General features: G+C 38.6%; 1 protein-coding gene across 1 annotated transcript; it reads right to left on the bottom strand.

The window, feature by feature from the left end:
• Positions 1–23,047: 23,047 nt before the first annotated feature.
• Positions 23,048–24,007, bottom strand: MC2R (melanocortin 2 receptor). Its single transcript, XM_009089718.4, has one exon. The coding sequence runs from the start codon at positions 24,005–24,007 to the stop codon at positions 23,048–23,050; it is 960 nt and encodes a 319-aa protein (XP_009087966.4).
• Positions 24,008–25,711: the final 1,704 nt, after the last annotated feature.

The raw sequence follows: 25,711 nt of genomic DNA, 5'->3' as shown, positions 1-25,711 counted from the left end.
AAACAACTTCTGATCAGAGCTAATTAGGCAGGTATTTAGAATACTGTAGCATCTCCCTTCTGTGAGTCTCAAAGTATTTTTCAAATACTAATGAATGAAATCTCAAATGATGTCTGCAAGATTGCTTGCAGAAGCATAGCACTGTCCCAGAGGTGCAGGCTGTGGGTATTTTTGATGAGGTATTTTTGAAAGTAGAGTTCTAAAATACTGATTTCCTACCTTTGTGGTTAAGTAACCCTTCTGGTTTTTTTTTTTTTTTTTTTGTTCTTCTAGTTTCTCAGCTATGGCTGGTTGCCTGTGAATGACATCTTTGCAACATGCCTGAAATGTCCTTGCAATGTTAAAAATTCTGAAGCAGCAGCTATGATCACTGCTGTTTGAATAAAGAAATAAATACATTGTTAAAACACAGGTTAAGGCTAGGGAGTAGGACAGTGTGACATTCAAAAAGTGAAAGTGTCTGGAGGCTTTTTTGAACTGAGACCATTTTGCACACAAGTAATCCCTCTTACTAATGCATCCTTAGTCCTCGGAAATGCTTGTACTGAGTAGGATTGTCCTTTGAAACAAACCAAATACACCCCAGTTTCTTTCTTAAGAACTTTAAACAGTCACAGCTGATAGGATTTAAAGCTTAAGGGTGTCATATTCATTGCTACTGTCAGCAATTGTCTCAGCTGTTAGGTAAGGTCAGGCTTTATTAGGCTGCTGTTCCTTTTTCTAATAAGCCAGGCCACAGGGGAAGGACACCTTAAAAGTTGTACTTGAGGGCTTCCTGCATTTTCCTATGGAGGTTTTAATTCAAATGTACTTTCAACATAATATCTGCTTTCATTTAAAATACATTTCATACAGGGAAACTGTGTAAGGCAGAGACAGGATAGCATGCAGATAGCAAAGAACCTCTATCCTGAAGTGACCAACATAGTTCAACTTGACAAACCACTGATTCTTAAACTTAATAATTCCTACCAGATACTGTAATTTGAGCATGTACATCCATCTTCTTTTAGTTTTGGCCTGCATGTGGGGCTGAGGAGTTCCAGAAGGAGGCATGCTCAGACTGTATTTCAAGGACTTTAAAAGGACGATGGTAGTCTTGAAACATTATTTGTAGTGCAAATGCCTTGGCAAAACCACAAACAAGGCAGAGACAGACATTTGTGTCAAATTCTCCCTGCTGTTCCCTGGGAGAATTTGAAAATTCTCTGAAAAAAAGTCCAGTTAGAATATGAAATGCTGTTTCTTACCTTTGAAATGGAAAAATAGATGGAAATTAGTCAGAGATTTGTTAATGACATCCACAGTTTTAAGCTAATATTTTGCTAAACCTGAGTTATTTACAAAATCAGTGAAAGCGACGTTTATTCTACAGAAATCATTCTTCTTCTATAAGGTAGGATTCACTTAAAAATCTTTTCTACTTCTTTCCTAAGGCATATTTGACTCCTAATTTGTTGAGGGCACTAGGGCTGTTGCTGCTTAGCTTTCTGTGACCCTCTACCAGCATTTCTCTGTGACAGCTGCTGCAGATGAAGCAGCTGTAATCCCAGACTCACAGAATACTCTGAGTTGGGAAGGGCCCCACAAGGATCATCGAGTGTAGCTCTTGAGTAAATGGGGATTGAACCCACAACCTTGGTGTTATTAGCACCATGCTCTAAACAACTCAACTGATCTCAGCGTAATTTTTTTTGTTTGTTTTACTTTTTCACCAATCTACTGATCCAGACTAGTAATAGAATGGGTTACCTGAGAACCTGTTCCTTAAGTAACCATGGACTTTGATAGCAGCTCATAATAAGCACTGCTTGTACCTCCTGCAGCAACACATTGCTCTACACTGCAGAAAAAGACTAGATTTTAAATGGATTCATCCTATGGGAAAGAGACAATCAGTGGTGAAGGAAAACAAGCAATATTTTTTGAAATACCTGTTTTTCTAAGGCTGCTGTCTTTGATTACTCACCTTTTGCATAGGCACTTGATCTAAAAACCCCTTAGTCTATCTGCATATCTGTAGTTAGTTTGAGGACATTTTTTCAGTTTGCAGGTTTTCCTTTGAAAAGATCTGTAGTTTACTGGCACCCACTGTTCATTAGCTTTATGGCAGCATTCTTGATTTAGCCTCCAATTCAAGCAGAAAAAAAAAAAAAAAAAGGAGAACAGGCTGTTCTTTAAAATTGCAAACTGTATTTCTGAAATCTGCAGGACTGCATGCTTGATGACTTGGGGGCAGGGAAACGACACCAGAGATCCCACTACTACACCCAATAACCCAGCAGAACAAAGGAAAATATGGCACATGGACTGACTTGAGGGTCCCAGGTCGTTTAGCCACCTATAATTTGGTGTTTTCTTTGGGTGTAACAGCACTGTGCTGACAGAGCCAGCAATGTTGTGCTTCCCACAGCCTTGGCACCAGGTTGCCTAGAGCTTCTTTAAAGATCTCTGCATTGTGGTCCAAGGCAAGAGGTTGATGGAGCCTGAATAAATTGCTTAGCTGGATCATTGTGTTCATGTTCTGTACTTAAAAATTGAAGTGCCTAAAGATATGACATGACTCATCACACAATTTGTTTTTGCAAAACATCATTAATCTCTGTCCCTTCTCCATACAGTGTGCATACTTCATATTGGAGCTAGAATAAAGCAAGAAAACACCTGTAAAAGACTATATAGGCACTATCAACAGAGTAATTTTTTTCCACAGATATTTGGAAATGTAACATTTCATGTCGGGTACCATTATTGCATTAAAATAATAAATCAAGAAGCTGTGAAATTAATAGTGGGAAGAACTTGCTGAAGCTACATTGTTAATAATGAGGAATTAATTCACCAATCATCTTGGTGCAGAAATCACAGGATGAGATTTTTATGGTCTTTATTATGAAACTCAAGATGGTTTATTGTTTTAATCTCTTCTGGTCTTAAAATTTTGAAATAAGTTTAATGACAATTTAGCAGATGTTCAGGTCTCTTTCCCAACAAAGAATGGGAACAGTGATAATTCTGTTCTTCTTAAGGGGTAAATAAATACAGTCCAAAGGAAATCTTCCTACATTTACAAATGTGAAGATTCATGATAAAAGCTTTCATGAGTTCAGGTTAAGACCAGAGCATAAGAAATGGATGAAATTTAACACTGAGTCAGAAATCACATTTGTACAAGTGATCAGCCTGAACTGTGAAACAGCATTGTACAAAATTCTGCTTGAACTAAGAAACACTGATGGAGAAATTAATTTATTAAAACCCCCCACCAAAACAGAAAGATGAATTAAGATAATGGAATAATATGTGCTAAATTAATTTATCCAGATCTAGCAGTGACATGACACATTTTATTAATAATTTAATCTCCTGTAATTGTTTAACCTTATTTGAATCAACCATGATTAGCCTTATTTAATCTTATTTTGCATTGATTGTTGTCACTGCCCCTCTAATCATCCATAGCTTTGGCTATTTGTGAAATTTTTTTTCTCAAATTTTTAATACAGCTAGCAAGGAATTACAAAAGTTGGAGGAGGTAAAATGCAAGGGAATGATAAAAATCGCTTTAAATTCATATCTGCTAATGTTCCTGTTTAAATTCCCACAAGTGAAGGGAGGAGCTGTCATTTCAAACAACTGTTCAACCATCAGGATAAACACCAGTTTAAATAAAATTGTAAAAAATATACGAAAGAATATTTCTTGAATGAGGTGCAAGAACTCCTTTGGGATAAATTTAGAATTAAGCATTCTAGAATCCATGACTATGGATTCTAGAACAGTTCTGGAGTTTGCAAGTGTAAGTTTAAAATTTAACTTGGTTTGAGCACAAATTCCTTTTTAAATCTACCATGTATGATGTCTGGATATCATTTTAGTAGCCCCATAATCTAGTGGTTTAAAAATTATTTTCAAACAGATGCTTTTATTGCTGCTGCTTGCACATTGCAAATTTCTGTTTATTTAGATCTTTTTCTTCACTGGATCCCCTTAAAATTTGTTAAAATGTGTTTGGGATCTCCTAATCCAGACAGTTTTGCCAGATTCTCTGTCTGCAGACCAGGGATTGCAGGCCATTGGGAGTTACCAGCTCCCTGACTTTTTGTGGCTTTGGCATAGGGAGGAGCAGTGAGGGGTGGTGAGATACAAAGATTGTGATTAAGAAGTTGATTGGAAAATGTGTAAATAAGCATCATGAGTCCTTATCCAGTAGGCAGAGTATTTAGAAGGAAGATGTTCTCTGATGGGACATGTTTGTTTTCTTCTACACAAGAGGAAAGACAGGGAGAATTTTAAAGGACATGATTAATTACCAGTTATATGAATGGTATTATGCTGATCTTAATTTTTCATACACAATTATATAATCTATGATAACCTATAATTAAATGACAAAATAAAAGGTAGCCGTTACTGGGACTCTGGAGATATTCTTCCTTTGAATGACTGTTTCTTTAAAATTCTTACTATAGTCTTGAATTATTCTGATTAAAGTTTTTTTAAATCTTAATGGACTTAAAAGAAAATGAATGAATAAAAAAACCCCATTATGCCTCAGCCTTTTTTCCTTAAACTAAAAGTGAATGAAAATGCAGTAAACACAGGGTAGGAATTTCCCAAAAACTGTCTCAGCAGTAGAGTGCCATTAGACATAAAATATCCCTAAATACCCATTCTTAGTAGAACTCCAGGAAATCTGGAGTAGGATGGACTTTTTAAATGAATGGAGAGGTGAAGAGACAGACTATTTGGATCATGCTGAGGGATGCTTCACATTGCACATCAATCTACTTAGTTCAACAATTTGTGGGCCAGTTATATATGAGGCACGTTTTTTCTCCTTCTTTGTGACTTAGACTGAAAGTTGCAGCCTCACTATAGGGGGAATAAAAGAACTTGCACAACTTCAAGGAGACAAAGGAAAAAAAAATTGAGTGCCTTTTAATTCATTGGTCCAGTCATCTCATAGTCATGCATTTCCCTCAAGCTGGCGAGATGGGAAATGGAAAGTGCTGCCCCTCTTTCTTAGTGTGAGACATTGTGGGAAGTGATTTTGCCCACTTACTACCAAGCAACAGCTCAAGAACACTTTATCCTGTTGCTCCTTTTTATCTATTCAGTGCCAAGTGTCTAATTGGCCTTGGCCTGGAAATTGGACTTGCTTTATACTTGAATTTTTTTACCTCTGGTACTTAAGATGATCTTATTTTTGTAATCCAGGTTTGCTTCTGAAACTCTTAGAGTCAGTTGCAGTTGTTTCAAGATCAGTGTAGGCAGAATAGATTTGATCAAAAGGGAAAAATTCCCAAGAAGTGCCTGCTGCTATTTCCTGGCTTTGAAGAATTTTCCTCCCAGTCTGTAACATTTGTCTGCAGCTGGATCATGGTGTATTTCTCACCAGAGCAGGATCACAGAATTACAGAATGGTACAGACTGGGAGAGATCTTTAAGACAACCTGCTTCCAACCTTTTCCCTGCCATGGGCAGGGAGGCCTCTCCCCAGCCCAGGTGGCTCAAAGCCCCATACAACCTGGCCTTGGACACTCCCAGGGATGGGGCAGCCATAGCTTCTCTAGGCAACATGTTCCAGTGCCTCATCACCCTCACAGTAAAGAATTTCTTCCTAATATCCAATCTAAATCCACCATCTTTCAGTTTAAAGCCATTTCCCCTTGTCCTGTCATTATATACTCTTGTAAAAAGTCCTTCTCCATATTTTTTGATAAACACATTTCTAACTAGAAGCTCTATTTATCTCATAGCAGTCACAGAAACATCTAAACAACAGCTGCCAAAAGAGAAAGACACTGTGGATCTCTTCTTCTTACAGATTTGAACTCCAGATTTTCCATTAGCAATTGGATTCTCAATAACCAATTGAATTTACAATAAAGATGTCAGACACAGAGGCTTGCATTTCCACGTTCAGTTATTTTCTTTTTGTAATTATCAGGAACAAAACATTTCCATCCAATGACTGTCTTATACCTTGAAAGCTATATATATATGAACCTTCAGAAGATACAGGATGTTCTCTGTGTGTCTAAGACATCTCTTCTGTAGGAGCACAAGTGGTGCAAGTTCTGTTCCTCTGCAAATGCTTTTAAAAGGATGTTCCCTCTGAAGGAGTATCATCTTATGTTATCTTTTTCTCAGAAAAATCAATAATTTCAAGCCAGTTAAGATTTAATTTTTAAATTACACTGAGACTTTTTGGCTCCAAAGGACTGGATTTAAAATACTTTAATTCATTTGGGCTTATAATTTTGCTATCTCCTTTTACATTAGTTGAAGTATGGCATCACTTGATATTTCACTGATTTGTTGCTACAAAGCAGGGAGCTAGGAGACTTTTTTGGAGAGGTGGATTATGCAATAAAGATCAATATTTCTTTGAAGACTGGAAACAGGATGAAAACTTGAAACTTATTGTTTCTTTGGTATAGTTCTGCTCCAGTGAACAGCTAATACCTGTTAAATAACTCTCAAGAACATGTGACAGAGATAATTTCCTAAAAAGGGCAACTTTGAAAAGAAATGTGGCTGAAGTGGAACGTGCTTAGGCTTTAGACAGCTGTAAGAATATCTGCTAGGCTAGATTAGAGCTGTGGACTTCTAGTAATGCATCCCAACCCAATTTGCAAAAATACACTTTGTTCCAAGGTTGGTCATGTAGATTGCCTGAACTGTATTAACATCAATTCTCTTAATGGTCACAGGAAAAGGATTGTACCGTTTATTTCTGCTCTGTTCTGTAGGAGCATTTGACTGCCTTGCTCCAGAAACCACAGATTTTTCCTTTTGAAAAGTAAGGAAGTACAGGTCCTTGATTGTTCCCAATGTCCCAGCTGAATGCAAGATACAGTACTGTGAGTGAAACCAGGAATGCACATCCTGCTTCTCCACTTTCACTTAATGAGCTTTTGTGCAACTTCGCTTCAGCTAAGTGGTGGCTCTGTAAAGCAGAAATGAGCAAGCAAATTCCATATAAACCGTAAAGCATTTTTGTTCTCACCTGTCTATTTCATTCATGAGAAAGCATCCATTTGTAACAATAAATTTTTTTTGTATAAAGGAAGAATAAGCACAAAATAGAAACCTTCAAAAAGCTTTAACCTCTTCTTCTCTGGAAAGGGGGTGAAGCAATCTTATTTCTATCACTTTCTGGGTCTGTTTCAACATAATTTACTGCTGTATTTAGTAGCTAGGGCAGAAGTATTCTATAGTAGTAGAGTATCTACCAGAATATATATGTGAAAAATCCATAAATTACTTAGAATTTATTATAAATAATATATTTATTATTATTTATTTAATTTATAATTTATATTATAAATTACTTAGAATTTATTAGAATTTGAAGTTCCATCTTCAAAAGCAATGAGGAAGCCATAATTTGAATCGAAATTTAATGGCCTGTTTTCCCCACATTTTCTCTTCTTTCAAGGTAGCTTAGGTATTTTGTGACACTAAGGATCCTACTGGTGCTACTCTTATTTTCTCCTTTAAAGTTTACTGATAGTTTTTACAAAGTTTTTTTTGTATTAAGTGATCATACTTTCTACAGCAGAAGCAAATATAATTTCTTCACACTGAGGTTCAGGTTTTGGTTGGATCAATTTTCCTCACAGTGGCTTGTATGGTTCTACATTTTGGATTGGTGACCAAAATAGTGTTGACAGCAAACTGATGTTTTAGTTATTGCTGATCAGTGCCTACACAGCAGCAAGGCCCCTTTTGAGCTCCTTATGCTGTGAGGAGGCTGAGAAGCTCAAAAGAAGGTTCAAAGAAGCTGTCAGGGGACACAGGTGGAACAGCTGACCCCACCTGGCCAAAGGGACGTTGCATATCATACAGTGTCATGCTCAGTGATAAAAGTATTCAGGGAAAGAAGGACACAGGAGCAATATTCAGAGAGATGCTGTTTGTCTTCAAAAGCTGCTGCTGTGATAGGGTCCTGCTTTCCTGGGGATGGGAAGACTGAACACCTGCCTGCCCATGGAGAGTGGTAATTGAATTCCTTGTTTTGCTTTGCTTGTGTGCCCAATATTCACTTTCTCAGTTAAACTCTCTGTATCTCAACCCACAAACTGTCATACTTTTACCCTTCCATTCTCTGCCCCACACCACTGCAGGGGAGTCAGTGAATTGTGTGGGGCTGAGCTGCCACCTGTGGTTCACCCACAACAACTGCCTACTTAGAGCAGAACAGCACTGAACTCATATATAACCAGCAGAGATGAAAGTGTTCCATAGAAGAAAAAGCCTTGCCCTTCTTCTTAGAAGCCTGTGGTGCATGAGCTGAAGATGTCACTGTGGTCATCTGAAGATTTTATTCCAAGCAAAACTCTGTGGAAGAATTATTTCCTAAGGCAAATTATGATGCTGCAGGTCTAAATATTGCAGGGTAATGAGAGCAGTTCTCTGCAAAACTCTGCCAAGTTCTCTAGCAGTTTTTGTCACTCTGAGACAAAAGAAGAGTTTCTGTTCCTCTCAAAGCCTTGGCTGCGCAGCTGGAGGTGAGGGATTATACAGGTGCAGAAATAAGTAGATAAAAAGCTGAATACAACTTCACTGAAACATGACTAAAATGGAGACAGAGGCATTTCACAGGTCGCAAGTGACCCGTGCTGTTTTGAAGGCATGACACTGGAGTTCATTCTGACTTCACATTCTTGCAAAAGCTGAAAGAAAAGGAGGAAATTTCCTTCAAGCAGTTTCGATCTGCTTGAGCAGTTCAAGTCAAAAGCTCTGTGATGAAAGGTGAAGCTGTCAAAGGAGATTCAAGAAATTTAGGAACAGGTAGAGAAAGCAATGGGTTGGGCAGGATGACAGAAGTCATGGAAGGATGGTGGGGCCATCACAAATGATCTAGACCCCTTTTCTGTTTTCTCTCCTTTTCATTTGCCCTGTTATGATGAGGTCAATGAAGGTTATATACTTTCAGGTTCAAAATGATTCATATTTTAAAAATAAGCCATCTCTTTATTAAGAAATCCATGTCTTACACAGCATCTGGTGGCATCCCAGCACATGCAGACAGACTGACATATTTTTCCACTTTTCTTTCACAACATGTGCTGCCCTTGCCAAGTTCTTTGTAGCATCTCTTTAAAGTGGATTTTGTTGCTGAAGTGTTTTTGTGAAACTATTGACAACTGAAGGGAACTAGAGGAATTTAAAAGTTATTAACTCATCAGTAAGAAATGGTTTTACTCTTTCCTGGCTACTTAACTGCTACAACATGGTAGCTCTTTAGTTGTTTTTTTCTGTGCTATTTGAGTATGCAATTCCCTGAATCATTCTCATTTGTACCACTGCTGACTGCAGAGCAATGGCTGTTGTTATCAGCCTTCCTTTGTTAGCTTCAGTTTCCTTTTCTGGTTCATAGTTTCTCCTTTATGGAGCAAATTGAAGGTTTTTTTGGGTTCTCGTGGTCTTGTTTGAGTCATTGAGACAAGTAGTTTCATTAATTTATCCACAACTGGTATCAGGCTACTGGCAGCATGGCCCTGATTCTCTTGTCAGTCTGAATTTAGAACACTGTGCTTATTCTCCACTTGCAAATGCAACAGTTTTAGGTCTTTCTTTAAAAAAACTTCCTTCCTTCCTTCCTTCCTTCCTTCCTTCCTTCCTTCCTTCCTTCCTTCCTTCCTTCCTTCCTCTTCCTTCCTTCCTTCTTCCTTCCTTCCTTCCTTCCTCCTTCCTTCCTTCCTTCCTTCCTTCCTTCCTTCCTTCCTTCCTTCCTTCCCTTATTCCTTCCCTTCCTTCCTTCCTTCCTTCCTTCCTTCCTTCCTTCCTTCCTTCCTTCCTTCCTCCTTCCTTCCTTCCTCTTCCTTCCCTATCTTCCTCTCCTCCTGTTACCTTCCTTCCCTTCCTGCCTTCCTTCCTCCTTCCTCTTCCTTCCTTCCTTCCTTCCTTCCTGTTTCCTTCCTTCCTTCCTTTCCTTCCTATCCTTCCTTCCCTTCCTTCCTCTTCCTTCACCTCCTTCCTTCCATCCCTCCTCCTGTCCTTCCTCCTTCCTTCCTTCCTTCCTTCCTTCCTTCCTTCCTTCCTTTCCGTCCTCCTTCCTTCCTACCTGTCTCCTTCCTTCCTTCCTTCCTTCCTCTCCTTTCCTTCCTTCCTTCTCCTTTCCTTCTTCCTTCCTGTTCCTTCCTTTCCTTCCTGTCCTTTCCTGTCCTTCCTCCTTTCCTTCCTTCCTCCTTCCTCTCCTTTCCTTCCTTCCGTTCCTTTCCCTTCCTTCCGTCTTCCGTGATCCTTCCTCCTTCCTTCCATTTCCTTCCTTCCTTCCTGGTCCTTCCTTCCTACTTCGCTGGTCCTTCCGTTCCTGTCCTTCCTTCCGTCCGTTCCTTCCCTTCCTTCCTTCCTTCCCTTCCTTCCTCCTTCCTTCCTTCCTTCCTCTCCTTCGTCCTTCCTTCCTTCTCCTGTCCTTCCTTCCTTTCCTTCCTTCCTTCCTTATCCTCCTTCCTTCCTGTCCCTTCCTGCCTTCCTTCCTTCCTTCCTTCCTTTCCTTCCTTCACTTCCTTCCTTCCTTCCTTCCTTCCTTCCCTCTCTCCTGCTTCCCCATTTCCCCTTTTCATTCACCATCCCTCTGAAGCTCACTGCATGTATTTATTCCATTGCCTTCAAACACACTCTGTCTGTGAATCCTCAATCACTCACTGTAATTAAAATAATAATAAATGAAGCTGAAACATGTTTCCCTGAAACAGAGATATTTCTCTCTGGCTAATTATTAACTATTCACTCTGGCTTTCTGCAAATTTAGTAACTTTTTTTTTTTGGTATTAGGTTTGTTTTTTCTACTGTCTTTCAAAATCTCTAGTTATGCAACTACTAGAGATGAAGAGGACTGTGGTTATCAACCTTTGTCCCCAAGATATCTGCCTTCACATTATCAAAATGTCCTTGTTTCATTTATTGTCTCAAGTAATATTTACAATTTTCTACTTTGTGGAAAAAAAACCCCAAACAACTGATTTTGAAGTGTTTCTGTTTGAAATATTTTAGTTTTGTTGTCAGCTTTTACAAATAAAATTAATAAAGGGTTTTTTAAAGAAAAGTAATTTCCTTGGAGAACAGTATTTTAGTTATCTGGGGAAAAGATAAATTTGTACACAAGAAAATTAATCTATGAAGAGTTTTTTGAGCTATTTTAATTTTTAATGCACTATTTGTCAAAACATCAGTTACAGTGGGTGGGAAGGCAATGAAGAACACTGTGAATATAGCTGCCATGGTGATAATGATGTTGTAAGCACTTAGATTCAATCTGACATGACTAGGTAGAGAAATAGCTTTTTACTTTAATCAACAGAAAAAGGAAGTAAAGAACTTATTGTTTTCTGGCAGCCTTTGATTTAAGTAGATGTAACAAGACTTTCAGCGAAAGATAAATACTTCATCTCCTGCCAGTGTGACTCATCTGTTAATAAATCAGACTGGAATGTGTCTTTTAGAAAGGAATATATTACTGTCATTGATGGGGATTCCATTATTGTTCCTTGGTTAATTACTGTAATTGTTTGATTTTTCCTCTGTAAGAAATACAAATTTTTGATCAACAGAACTTTCAGAGGCCAGAAAAAGTAATGACCTCTCTGCAAAATATGCCAGGGATATCTTTCAGTAATCATTTCATTGGCTTTAAATCAAGTGCTGTCATGGCTGAGTGCATAAAATTATTCTTGCTTACCTTGAACTGCAAAATTTCCATGTTTTTAAAACCAGTGGCTGCAGCAGGAGATTGGGAAACACCTGTCTGTAAAAGTGATGAACAGAAGTAGCAAGCCCCTCGCATTCTGACAAATAAAATACTATTCTGAAATGAGGCATAACATATCAGACATAGATTTATGCTCTCATTTTGAGAAATTTTGGACCTTTCCTTGGACTGCAATACTGTCTTTGGCACTAACATGAAAACTGCCTTCATTAGTATAATTCATTACATTCCCTTAACAAAAGCTGTAGCTTTTTTTACAGGTTTCCTTCATCATCAAGGTCTTGAACTCATAAGTCCTGTAGAGAGCAACACTATTTCTGGTTTTTTTTTTTGTCTCTGCAAGGATGTGAAGGTCTTCATTCCCCAACAACCACTGTTCCTTCATGTCCATTTGTTAGTGGGAAATAGCCACTGTCCATTGTACTTTGATCAAATTGGCACCATTATTTGGGCTGCTTCTGTTTGCCCTTCCAAAAACGTGGTTTTTCTTACCTCTGAGCTTCTGTCTCTGAAGCTTTTGTACTGTTTATTGAGTGGCCAACTTTGCTTCTGAAGGGGCAAAATTGCTTAATAATGATGGAACACTATCTATCTGTCTGTCTATCAACTCCTATCTACTCTTTCCTTTATTCACCTGACAAGTGACACATGTTGGTGATCAAAATGCTGACAGCTCATCAAACACATCTGAACCTCCTGATAAAAAATTTTAGGTGGCTATTTTTAACCTTCCTATTTTATCCACATGTACAAATAGCTCTGTGGAACTGCATCCCATGTCAGAGGTATGCAGAGAGTGTTGGCAGCTCAGAACATGTGGTTTAAGAACTCAGTCAATCTAGTGGAGAAAAAATTGTGAGGTGGTTAGTTAAATGTCAAAGAGTCACCTCCTATTTCTTTTTAGTTGTTTTCAGGGTAGGTAGAGCTCACCCCCTGTAAAAGAAGGCAAGAGGACTGGTCTCTGTAACAACCTCCATTGAGAGACTCCACTTAGATCAAATTCTGCATGGGCATGTGTTCCTCTGGCTCTTCCAATTTCCACTACAGCAGCACAGACACTTGTGACCTTTCTAAGGGACCTAAAGCCATACTGGTGTAATAGCTCATTTCTTTATTAGGAAACTTGTGCAACCAGCTGAGAACTATTGTTGGGAAAGACATTTTTCCTAGAACAAAAGGGTACTGTACAGCAGGCATCTGTACACAGATCCAAAGGTCATGGGTGGAAAAACTAAGGAGAGATTTAAGCAAGCTGTGCATCAGCATGAAAGACGTGCAGTCCCTTGGCAGTTGTTTCTCTTGTCCTCATGGGTTGTCAATTTATGGTTTCCTCATGTATTAGAAAAGGATCTGGTTGCATTTCTTCTCCCTGTTGTTTGCTGCTGCCTGCTTAGTCTTAGGGGTGGGTACAATTGTGTTTCAAGTATATGTAATTGTGGTTTTGGTAACCTGTCAAATGGTCTATAAAAGATGCCAAAGATAATACACAAATTTATTTTAAGACAGCTGAGGACACACTCCATCTTGATCTAAACTTTGAGCATGTGCACATACATTTGAAATGTAGACAGCAAGAGGTGACAAGGGAATGGAGAAGAAGCAATGCTGGCTGGAGTGTGGGTACTGCCTTCCATATATTATGGTTAATTTGCTCCCATGGAAGTGTATATTTGAAAGTGCATTTCAAATATCTGCTATTTACTCTCACCATTATGCTTTGCTACAGCAGTTGTCTCCTGAAGAGGTGCTACTATTCCTTAAGGAAGCAACTGTTTGGGCAGTTCAATTCCACACAGTAAATCCACTGCTCTTGTTGAGTATCTTTGGTAAAAAGAAGAGTCAAGTCCCCGTGATATAAACAGGGCCCAAAATCCCATAAAAAACACACACAGTGGTACCACTAAGTACTAGAACTAATGAATTCACTCTATTTATTGTAGGCATGGTTTTTCTACCTTTAACTTTCTTGCAGGATAAACCATATTTGGGTTTTGACACAGTTGTTTTCTACCCTCCCTGGAATATTATCAGTCTGTCCCTTACCTTCTCTTTCCTTAACCTCCTCCTCAGAAATAGAAGCTGGCTGCATTCTGGCTTCTGTTTCCAGATACAGTCTTCTTTTAGCCAGCTAATATAAATTTTGTCATTTAATTTAATCTACTAATTCCTTTAAAGTACAATTTTTTCAGCTGCAGAAACCTCCTAATGTGTGCAGAGGTGTGTGTGTGTGCTGACAGCAAAGACTTCCTAGTTCTTGGGGTACTTTAGGTACAGTGGTCAGGATGGGATGAAATGTTTTGCAGCTTTTCCTGTAGTGCAGCCCAGACACCATGATTAGTCTGGCCCACCTTGGCTTTTTTGGAGGAAAGCATGAGGGAGCTCCTACCTGTTACAATAACATTTCACCCACATGGTTACAACATGTCCTTCCCACTTTTCAATGTGTTCATTACTTAATCAGAGGACCTTCACTCCATCTTATATTGTTGTAATAAATTTAAGTATTGTCATTCAAAAAAATACCCTGAGATAACTAGCCTAGGAGAGCAACTTTAAAAATTTCCTCTTGCAACTAGGTCAATAAAGGGGGGTGAGTGGGTCATGACAAAAGGTGTAGAAGATTTAGCAGCAAACAGTAGGTTTTGAAAGTGCACAGTATGATTTTTTTAAAAAGTGGTTTTTAAAATGCAGCAAAATGTCTCTACTGTTCATGGATAAAAGGGATTCTAGTTAATGCAGGCAACAACAGATAGAATATCCTTCAAAAGGCAAAAATTTCAAAGATCAGAGTGCATTTCAGGTTGTTCTCAGATTTCTAGTTTAGAAGCAGGTATGTTAGAATGAAATTCCTTTTTTACCAATTATATACATTTTAAACTTAGTTCTTAATATTCTGTCATTCGTCCTTTCTCATTTCTCATTTCTTGGCTATTGTGCCAACTTCTTGCAACACAGAGTATCCTGGGTGCAGTGGTGGTTGACATTTTCATGTGTTTTTCATTTTTCTTTTTTTTGATAGCTGACACTATTTCTACTGTTACTTTCTTTGCCTTTTTTTCTTCTTAATTGAATTTTTCTTAAATGTTGCCAGCTACATTTGCTGGCACCTCCTTTGCTCTGTGTCACCCATCCTACAGCTCTGGCTGCCTTGTTTCACTGCAGAGGTCTGTACCCTTAAAGAGTCTTGCTTCTCCTACCAATATCCCCTCTCAGAACCTGGAGGGACTGTCACCCAGTTCTGCAGCTGCATCAGATTTCTCTTTTATGGAAAAAGCCTCTTCTCTCCATTGCTGTCCTAATTCATGAAGCTGGGGCCACAAACTCACAGACAAGGCAATCTGTGTTTCACTCTGCTGTGGAGAAGCTGGTAGCTGGTCCAGTACACAAACCAAGCCAAGGATACCTTTCCAGGACTCAGCAGACCTGAGCAAATATATTTTTTTTTGGAAGAGATTGATCAATGGACTAAAAAGTGTGCCTCAGCTTGAAATCACTGTAACTAAAACTCGTCTGAAGTAAAACCACTTTCATTTTCATATTGCTTCATCTATGACCCAAAAACACTGATATGAAAGTATCATTAGGAGAACAGATGCATTTTTGAACTGCCAAATGCTATTTCTGCCTCTTATTTTAGGCATTTGTTTCAAAACATTGCCAGTTGGTATGGCATATTCCTTAGGGGGAAGGCTTTTTCATTAATATGTCTGGAAGCACTGGAGGAGCAGACTAACTTAATTCAGAAGACCTTTTGCTTCCCCCTCATTTCCTATCATGTTGCCTCAGGAGAATATTTTCCAAACCCTTTAACTGAGAGTTTGTGCTTCTTCAAAGCTAGCTGCAGGGAATATGAGATGATTTAGTAAACTTATCTCTCTTCTTTAGGGGAGAAATTCTCCATTACAGGCTTAGTGCAATACAAAGAGCCATCTGAGCTCGTGTGCATTTGCTTGCAAGGAAAACAGAAACAGATTAAGATCTTACTGTTTCAGGCACTAAATTCCACCAAAGTCCTTTAGTTTATTTAGCCCTCCTTTTTCACAGCTCTGCCTTTTTTTCAAGCTTTCTCTTTTAAATATAAGAAGACAAACATTTTAATAGACTACTGAATGTAAGTATAGATATTACATTAGGTAATTTCAGTCATGTAAAAGCAAAATTTTGCATTCATGCCTCAGTTGCTGGAAGGACAATCAGCTGAGGAAAGTGTACTGTAAGGTGCTTAGTTATAGAGTGGATGTAAAGCACACAATGCATGAGATATTTTTGAAACATCAACATCTGAAATTAAAATGACTGCGCAATATGTTTTAAATTTAAATGACCAGGGGTTTTTTTGAAATACCAGAAGCATCACACCTAATCTGACTGTATTATGGCTGACCTCCAGACATGATACATTAACAGTTACCAGGATCATTACAGAGAATTTTATGATGGTGATTTAGGGAAGAAATGGAACATTTTTGAAAGGAAGTGAAAAATAAATTAATCATTAAGCCATAAAGCACAAACATAACCCCTGTTTACATTATGAATTCTTCAGGACTTGTTTTGAATTCCTTCCATGAGTTATAGTATCACTTTTTTTACACATATCCAAAGAAATAAGGCTCCAAGGTGTCTTTGATCTCTAAATCAAATGGATGCACCAATTTTTGGTTGCTATTGCAAATCAGGAGAAAAAGCCTGGACATCTGGACATCTCTGCTCTTTTCACTCATCTCATTTTGTCTGACCATGAATGTTATTTCTTTCATTTCTCCTTCTGTTTGTCTGACCATGAATGTTACTTCTTTCATTTCTCCTTCTCTCAGCTCTACACACTTCTTTCCAGCAATAAAAGAGGAATAGGTCCTCCCTACCTATTTCTTTCTCTCTTCTGCTTACTTCATGCTGTGCTAGCCAGTCTTAGAAACTGCTCTTTTCTTCCCTGCCCTTGTCTCTCCTAACCTGATCCTGACCTTGCCTGCAAAGTTTCCAGCTTGGGAACCCAGGGATGCCTCCGTGTGATGAGTTTGCTTGCGCCCCTGCTACTCCTGAGCCACCCAGACAAAACCTTCAGTAAAGACCATTACATGTCACTGACATGTTCTATGAAAAATCCTTTCCTTAGGATTTTTCCCTCCTGAGAAGCTGAGAGGCCTCAAGAACTAAATGCAAACAATTCTTATTTGCTGCTGTGGAATGCACCAGGTGGATCTGGGATTGGTCTCATGTGGTTGTTTCTAATTAATGGCCAATCACAGTTCACCTGTCCAGACTGTCTCGGTCAGAGACAAACCTTTGTTATTCATTCCTTTTCTATTCTTAGCAAGCCTTCTGTAGAAATCTTTTCTTCTGCTCTTTTAGTATAGTTTTAACATAATAGATATCATAAAATAATAAACCAAGCCTTCTGAAACATGGAGTCAACTTTCTCGTCTCTTCCCTCATCCTCAGACCCCTGTGAACAATGCATCACTTCTGTACAGAAAAAAGCTGAACAATTGATTTTGCTCATTTAGCACCATTATTTTAAAAAATTATTATTATTCATCAACCCTTTTCCTTGGGTGTATTCCCAGGCTTTTAACTGCCCCTAGCGCCAGCTCCTCTAATGCGGAATGTTGCCAGTCTCCGCCCCTTATTAACCAGCCAGCTCTTACTTGCAAGGCTGTGCTTCTTTCCACCTTCTGCTCACCCAGGAGTGAACAGCTGCCTTTTATCCAATCCCCCTTCCTTCAAAGGCTCTTCTGTGATCTGAGAGGAAGCAAAGTGCAGATGAGAGCCCTGAGGCCTCCATCAGTTCCTCTTGGCTTGCCCTCTGGCATAGTCTGCTCCATACTGGGCTGAAGCCCTTTTTCCCCTCCCTTTTTATCTCATTGCACAGGCTGGCAGTTAAGACAGGTTTAGCTGTCACACGGGATGATATGATTACCCAAATTACTTGGCAGTGGTTTCCTTTCTCAAGTAAATGAAAATGTAAGACTGGGGTATGTGAGAATGAAATGGTGCATTAAGCAACTCTGCAGATCACTCTTTAAAATTCAAGCAAAAGCTCAAATGCATATTTAGAATGATGGATAATAATAATTAATTTTAAAAGTGAATAGCTGCAGGAGTCCCTGGACTGGGAAGCTGGTTCTGAATTGGAAGACGTCTACCCAACACTTTCAATGCCACCAAACCCTGAGACCAAATTTAAATTGTCAGGGACAATTAGCCAGAAAAACCTACGTGATGGGATTTTAAAGGGACTGAAGACATTTCTTCCTGGTTTTAGAGGCTGCATTATGCCTCATGGTAATATTCTGATGCCTAGACCTCCTGCAGGGCTGAATGTTCTCATGATGTGATAACACAGAGACTCTTGAGAGGCTTTAGACATTGTGAAAGTGGGTTTTAATTGCCTGACCTTGTAATCACCAGGTCAGAGTCAGGGCACTACGGGGGCCATGGGACTCCTTTGGGGTCCATCAGGGCAATCTGTCTTTTTGTATTGGAGACCCTTCTGTACAGCTAACTACAGCTGAAATGTCAATGCAAGTGTCCACCTGGGCCATGTGCTCCATCTCCTCTGTCCCTGGTTAGGTTGTCAGAGGGTGAGAAGCTGCTGATGGAGTAACTCCACCCACAAATGTACTATCTTTATCCTGATGGTACAAAGTGTGGGGGTAGCTGTTTGGGGACTGAAGTTGTAAAAAATGGTAGTGTAAAAGTGCTGATGAAGCAATGGAATATGGATTAACAAACCCATCTCATGGTCTTAATGTAGAAAACCCCCCACAATTTTCAAAAGCAATAAATAATTTTAGGTGCTCAGTAAGAATTTGTTCTCCAGAGGAGTTATGCAGAATTATTTGATAGTTAATGGTTACTCATTAGACTATGTGTGACAGTTCAATAGTCTGACTTTGTCTTAGAGGTGTGAGGGGATTTGAGGATGTAAGAAAATTACTTTCAGTGGACATGAAAAACATTTGTTTAGTGGGCACACTCAGCTCTCCAGAATTGTACTTTAAGTCATCCTCTTTGAATTGGAAGCTTACAACAGCATTGTGTCTTCTGAGAAATGATACTTCAAACAAAGCAGTATTAAAATGCTGTTGAATGATAAAGACACAATGAATAGCTCTCTGCTGAAATTATCTTGAGAGAATTAATAAACCAGGCCCTACTTGTGTTTATTTATTCTGTTTGAATAAATGTATCATTTGAAGAGTGTAGTTTTGTTTGAAAAACTGAAATTTTGTTTGGCTGATTGGAGTCCAGGGCACCTATTTTTCTGAAAATCTTGTCCAGAACAACAATTCATAGAAACAAGATTTTTCTCACATAAATAAACTAACTCTAAACTATATTTTCTCATGAATAAACTGTCTTGCTAATTTGTAAACAAAATCAAACTGCAAGTTTCTCTCTCACTGGCATACCTATTCTTTCAGTGGAATTAATTCCCCTGGGTATTTTTATCAGATTTGTTCCTTTTATTCCTGAACATGAAGTTCAGTTCAAAACAATAAAAAGAGAAGAGGAGGTTTTCTTCTTTGGTTTTGCAGTAAGTGAATGGGAAATGTTGTGTTGCCACAGGCATGTGAAGTTCTGTGGACCCTTCCAAATGAAACATTGATTGTAGCATTGCCTGTGATCTTCAAAGAACTGGATGTTCCTTTCCGGCTTATTAGCTTCTGGTAGAATCCAGAACGAACTTTTTTCTCCCAAAGTTAAGGTACAATTCTGCCTCCTAAACTTTTAAAGCCGGGCAGATGAAGGGAAGTTCCAAAATCTGAGAAAAGTCTTCATTTTTAGATGTTAATATATCAGTGGAGAATTTCAGTAGTGACTTCAGCACAATACAATGAAAGTTTCAAAAATCGTGGCTTAAAGAATCCATTCAAAAAGCAACATAGGTAAATATATGGAGACATTGGTATGTGAGACAGAGAAACTTGCTTGGACAGTGGACAACTAAAATGCAAGTAAAAATTTACAGCCAATGAGGAGATAATGCATAGACATTTACCCATCTGCTAACATGCAAGAAATGCAGGCAGACTAAAAAATTAAAATATTTCTAGAAGCTTTCTTATTCAAATATATTTTGTGTTCTTCCTGACTCTTTCTTCCCAGGAAGGGAATATTTTCAAGAGAATGCTCTGTTTAATCATAACTAGTGCAAACTGAAAAAAAGTTTACATGTGTATTTTGAATTTTATATCAATTCCTTACATAACCCCCAGGCTCAGCTTGAGATCTAATATTGTAGACACAGATTTCAGCTGTATTGCAAATGCACAGGATGACTTATTACAAATTTACTGAGTGAACATGGTTAGTCCTGCTGTCTCTAACACAAAAATGGAGAAAAAGAAGCAGTTTTCATGATTTGCAACCTGTCTACCTTGCAGCCTTTTCCCAGTCTTGCTGGTTGTCTGTGTATTAGACACAGAGTATAATAGTAAGAGACATCAAGTATCTACACCAGTTTAAAGAGATTGCCCTGAACTGTAAGTTTGGGTGTTGCTCAGGCATCATGACAGGAACAGATGTTTTGGGATATTGATTTGAGTGCATTCACGGATGAGTCCAGGTAGGCTATGGAGAACAGGCACTTAATTTCTGCTAAAATGAGGTGGGAACCAGTTCCAGACAGTGCTTGGATCTCATGGCAATCTGAGATTCAATGTCAGTGACTGCAGAAATATTTTCAAGTCAAAGAAAACAGGGATAAAACCTACCAAAATCTTACTGCCCAGGTGTTGACTTGTTTTAACAAGCTAGATGGAAAAAATTCTCACTGGTCCATAACCTGCATAACCACAGCTGCTCTGTGTTTTGCAGATAAATGGTGGCTGGAGGCTTGGGGATGGTGCTGGGAAAGGCAGTGGGATAGTTGGGGAAGAGTGGGCAGATGGGTTAATGGAGAACAGTTTGCTCTGCCCTTGAAGGAGGGCTCAGAGGAACACAATCAAAGGTGTGCCCATGGGATGGATTTTGTTTGGTGAGGTGGAAGCCCAGGTCCTCACTGCAAACCAAAGAAAAAAAAAAAAAAGCAGTGCAGGGGTGGGAGCTGGTCTCTGTCTCCTGGGGTCTGTGAGTGACCACTGCTACTTTCCCCTGGGCCTGGGGATGCTGCAAACGGGAGGCTGGCACCAGCCAGTCCCTGAAACTCTTTGTAGGTGAGGGCAGTCCTATGAGGGCCAAAGGCAGCCAGGACTAGCCACACCTGCCAGGACTGCCCTGAGCTGCCACTGGCTGGTGTGGTGGAAGAATGCAGTAGCTGGTGGCATCACCTGAGCGCTGCTGTAGCCATGACCTTGTCCATCCCCTGCTTTCACAGGGGTACCTTTCCAAGCCCTAACTGCCAGCATCTCCATGAGAGCATTCCTTACCAAAGGACTTTTTATAGAATTTCAATAATATTTTTTACTGCTGAATTTTTGATTTTGACATGAGTCTCTCTTGAGTGTTCCTCATTGTGGGGCTAAATGTTTGGTGTTTTCTTTAATGATTATTTTTCCATGTGTAGGTGTTATGAGGTATGAATAATTTTATTATAAGACTCATTTACATTTGGACAGCTCATTGTGAATGTGGAGACTTTGCATGCGTAGAGTTAGAGTAGTCTTCCTTACAGGATGCATTTACTTCTAACATGGTAGAAGCTACTTGTCTCTCTTAACTATGTCTCCTTTGGGGAAGCAGATGGAAAAGAATGTTTTGAGGGAAGGAACATTTGGCTGATAATTCATGCATTGCAGAGTTAATATAAGCGCTGCCTTAATCACGATTTTCTTTCCAATAGTTTTTATCATTTTAAAATTAATCACTTCTGCGCACAAGGCACTGCAAAACTGTAGATATTTTCTTTTGCCTTTTCTTTAACATTGTATGTTTCTTTTCTTTCCTCCCCCAATTCTAACAGTCATTTCTTGCTGTGCAACTTTACATTTATTCTGCTACATGATGGAGATTAGAAAATGCTTATTAAAATTAAATACATGGTTATATTAGCGCTCCCTTCTAAACTTGTATTTTATAGATGAGCTTTTTTTTTTTTTTTTTTTTTTTTGCAATAAATGCATAGGTTTGAAAAATTTTCATTTTAGTATCTCTCTTCCAATTGATTTTTCTAGGTCTGTAAGTCTTTCAGGTTTATTGTTCTTTATTAAGCGCAAGATAACCTGAATTCATATGGTTTGTCCCTATCCCATACTCTTGAAATTCTCTTAGAACTTCTCTCTGGCACATCTGAATGACTCCCTTGAACTACTGTGAGGTTGATTCCTCACCATATCCTCTGGACTGCTTCAGGATGTTTTACTGCTGAAAGCCATTCTGCCTCAAAGTTTTGTGAGCTCTGTATTATTTTGGCAAGAACAATTCAAAATTTTCTTACAAGGGTTTCTAAATTACAACCTGATTTGTAGCATCCTTCCAAACTGGATAGTTGCTTCCTTACCTGGGTGGCTGACTTCCTTGGAAGTGTTTGAATTTTATCTCTGGTATTAAGTTTTTTTAAATTCTTTGTCATAGCATGCCATGGTTGAATCAAAGTGCTTTTCCTATCTGTGGAGCTTATTATTTTATTGATGAGAACTGGCACTGACCAGCTCAGCAATTCCCTTTGCTAGTTCAGACCTGAATTAGGAGTTTTAAAATTCAAAACCTGTCTTTGCTGGCATGACAACTTTATGTTGGAAACATTTCAGTGACTGAAAATAGCTTTTTAATCAAAATATCCTATTCTTTTGGACTTACACTCCAAAAATTGCTTTTGAAACTTAGAGATCATTAATTGCATGATTTTCAGGAGGTTAGATGCTAAAGAAGAGTCTTGAGTTCCCTTTTACAACAAGATTACATGTCCATGTTTTCTATTTAACCAAAAATGCACAGTTTAGAAACAAATGTTCGCTTCATTGCAATTTAAACAACAGAATTTTAACATAGTATATGCATTGAATTGAAATTATTGATACAAATAATTATTGATACAAATATTGATACAAAATGAATTTGCTCTTATTTGAGGTAACATGATGCAAGTTTTAGTTTTGATTTTTCTGAAATGACAAAAGGTAATTAAGACAATATTTTAGGTTTTTTTTCCGTGAATGAAAATTATCAGCAGAATTAGCTTGGTGTGGAGGTCTGGTTGACAAAGACTTGTATGCTTACTTATTTTTTATTCATTATTTGGTAACTCTGAAAAAATCTCTGGCAGCATACTACAAGCATAGCATTACTTTGGGTGTAATTGTTGGAATTTTTAACTCTTCACACTGATGTTGCACAGCACCCCATAAATGCTTCTATAATTTTTTTTTGATGAAGTGTTCACCAGTTGCAGCTTGACCTGGGACAGTAGAACATCTTCTTAAATGTACTCCGCAATTCTGGGCTTCGGAATGCAAAAATCATAGGGTTGATGATGGCATTGCACATGATGAGTGTCCCATTCACGTGGAAAATGGACATGTAGCAGGCACAGTAAGGGTTGTGTGGGCAAAACCTTGCTAAGAGGATGTGAAGAACAAAGGGGGCCCAACAACAAAGGAAAACTCCAAGAAAAATAGTCAGTGTGATGGCGCCTTTCATGTTAGTTCTGTGATGGACGGTGCTGCTGGGCAGTGAGGCGATCTTTCTGGCATGAGATCGAGCCAGAAGGAACATGTGGATGTAGAGGCAGAGTATGAAACACATCATCAAAGGGAACAGGATGGTGAAGGGAATGACTGTTGCTGCTTCGTAGGAGAAGAGGGCAATGGCAATGCTGCTGCCGGCACAGAAGGCCCAGATGATGGCCAGGATAACCAAAGCTCTCCTCAGTGTCATGATATTGTGGTACCGCAAAGCGTAGAAGATAGTGATGTATCTGTCTGCTGCAATAGCTAGCAGGCTGAAAATAGACCCCAGAAGAGACAGAATGAACATGGAATCCATGGCATCATCCAGTTTTTTCTCGAAGTCTCCGTGACGTGTCAGGTATCCCACTTTGCACAAGATGATAAAGATGTTCTCCAGAGTTTTGTACAAGCTACCTAACATGTCTGAAATGGCTAAACTGCAAATGAAGAAGTACATGGGCAAGTGTAAATTCTTGTTTCTCACAACAGCAATGAGGATCAGTAGATTTTCCAGTATCCCAGCGGCAGCAACAGTGAAAAAAACTTCCTCTGGCACCACAATCTGGGTGCAGTCAGTGACATTTAATGAAAAATCACTTATGTTTTCTAGGGATGGAATGCTTGTCTGCCCTGGGTGTTTGATTAAGTTGGAAGGTCTCTCAGTGCTCATTCTTCTGGTCATGGAAAAAGTCTGGGTTGCTTCTTTTTCAGGTTTGGCTTTATTGTGAAGCTGACCTGTCAATCAGACCATTCTTCTTTTGATCAAGGCTCTCTCCTTCATCTCGGTCAATTTTAAGACTTAACTGAAATGTCTGGAATTTCTCCTACAATAAGACATGTAGAAACATAAATATCAAGAAGAAATTGACCACACACATGAGGCAAAAATAGATATTTGGAATATCATCTATTGCAGTTTAAAGCACATCTATAATCACCATAGAGAAAAAAAATGGGATTAAATAGGAGCTGTTCAAGGCTTCACTGAACCTTAAAGAGAATCAAAGTGTAAATTCTCTTTTATCTTCAAAGTGATTTTAAAAAATATGTGTTATTTTCTTTACTAATTTGCATCCCACATTTACTAGAACTAATCTGACTGACTTAAAGAGTTTGGCAATCTTTACTGGCCCAGCTGTTTGCTTTGAGAAAGCCTGGCAGTTCTCACAAGATATTCAGCATTATTAGACACAAATAAAACTAATGCCAAGATAAACTCTTGTTCAGAACAATAACATGTTTACCTCCACACTGTTGATGGTGCAATGAAATGCCCTCAATTTAGATGTGAACATTCATAAATATTGATGTATTTAAAGGCATGTAAGATGTTACTGAGAGGCTTCCTTTTAATTTAGAATTGAAACTGTCTTTTGATTCCATGAAAGTATTTCTAAGGTCCAAAGTACAATTTTTTTCTTGCCTGTATTTTACAACTATCTAAAACCCCAAATATTATTTCAGCATTTCCTTTTTCCATAATGATCCTAATCTAAACTACATCCAAGCATATAGGAATCTTTTCAAAGGAATAGACTTTTTGACTATTTTCATTAATGTATAAATTGATGTGATATTAGTTTAGCTTGGATATGACGCATAAACGATAAGAAAGAGTTTTTCTTCCTGTCTTCATAGCCAATTTGGGAAATACAGATGCAGTAAAGTTCCCCTTCTTTACAGATATATTTTCACTGAAAGGGTTGTCAAGAACTGGAACAAGCTGTCCAGAGAAGTCACATCCATACCTCATTTAAATAACCATCTCATGAGTTATTTAAATGAGGTATGGATGTGACCCTTAGGGGTATTGTTTAGTGGTGGACTTAGCAGTGCTGGGTTAATGGCTGGACTGAATGATCTTAAAGGGTCTTTTTTAGCCTAAATGAGTCTAAAATTTCATTATTCCTCCTCTGTTTTTAAGTTTAAACCAGCTTTCTTTGACACTTTCATGTCAGTAAATCTTGAAATTCCTTTGGACATTTGTTCATAGTCAGGGTTGCTGAATATTATGACACACAGTTACAGTTTCAAAGGGAGAAGTTAAAAGTTTCATTTATTTTGTATATAAACAAGGCTTGGAGCACCAGCCATCACAAATTTGATGAAACTGGATCCCTTAAGAGGAAGCATTCAGGAGAGTACCCTGAAAACACAGGCTGTGTAGTGGGAAAAATGAGCTGTACTGCACTGCAGCATGCGTGGATATTCCCAAAGATAATTAGGCTGGCATCTGTCAGTATGTGATGGAAGGAATCACTAACAAGAATAAGAAACTTGACAATGTCTTTGTAATGATATGTTTTTCCTATTCTCACCTGGAGCTACTGTCACAGTTAAGTTTAATGATTTCTAATCTAGCACTCTGTTACCG

This window comes from Serinus canaria, chromosome 2 (assembly GCF_022539315.1).
Source record: "Serinus canaria isolate serCan28SL12 chromosome 2, serCan2020, whole genome shotgun sequence".
Lineage (NCBI taxonomy): Eukaryota > Metazoa > Chordata > Aves > Passeriformes > Fringillidae > Serinus > Serinus canaria.
This window is presented reverse-complemented; position numbering and strand designations above follow the sequence as displayed.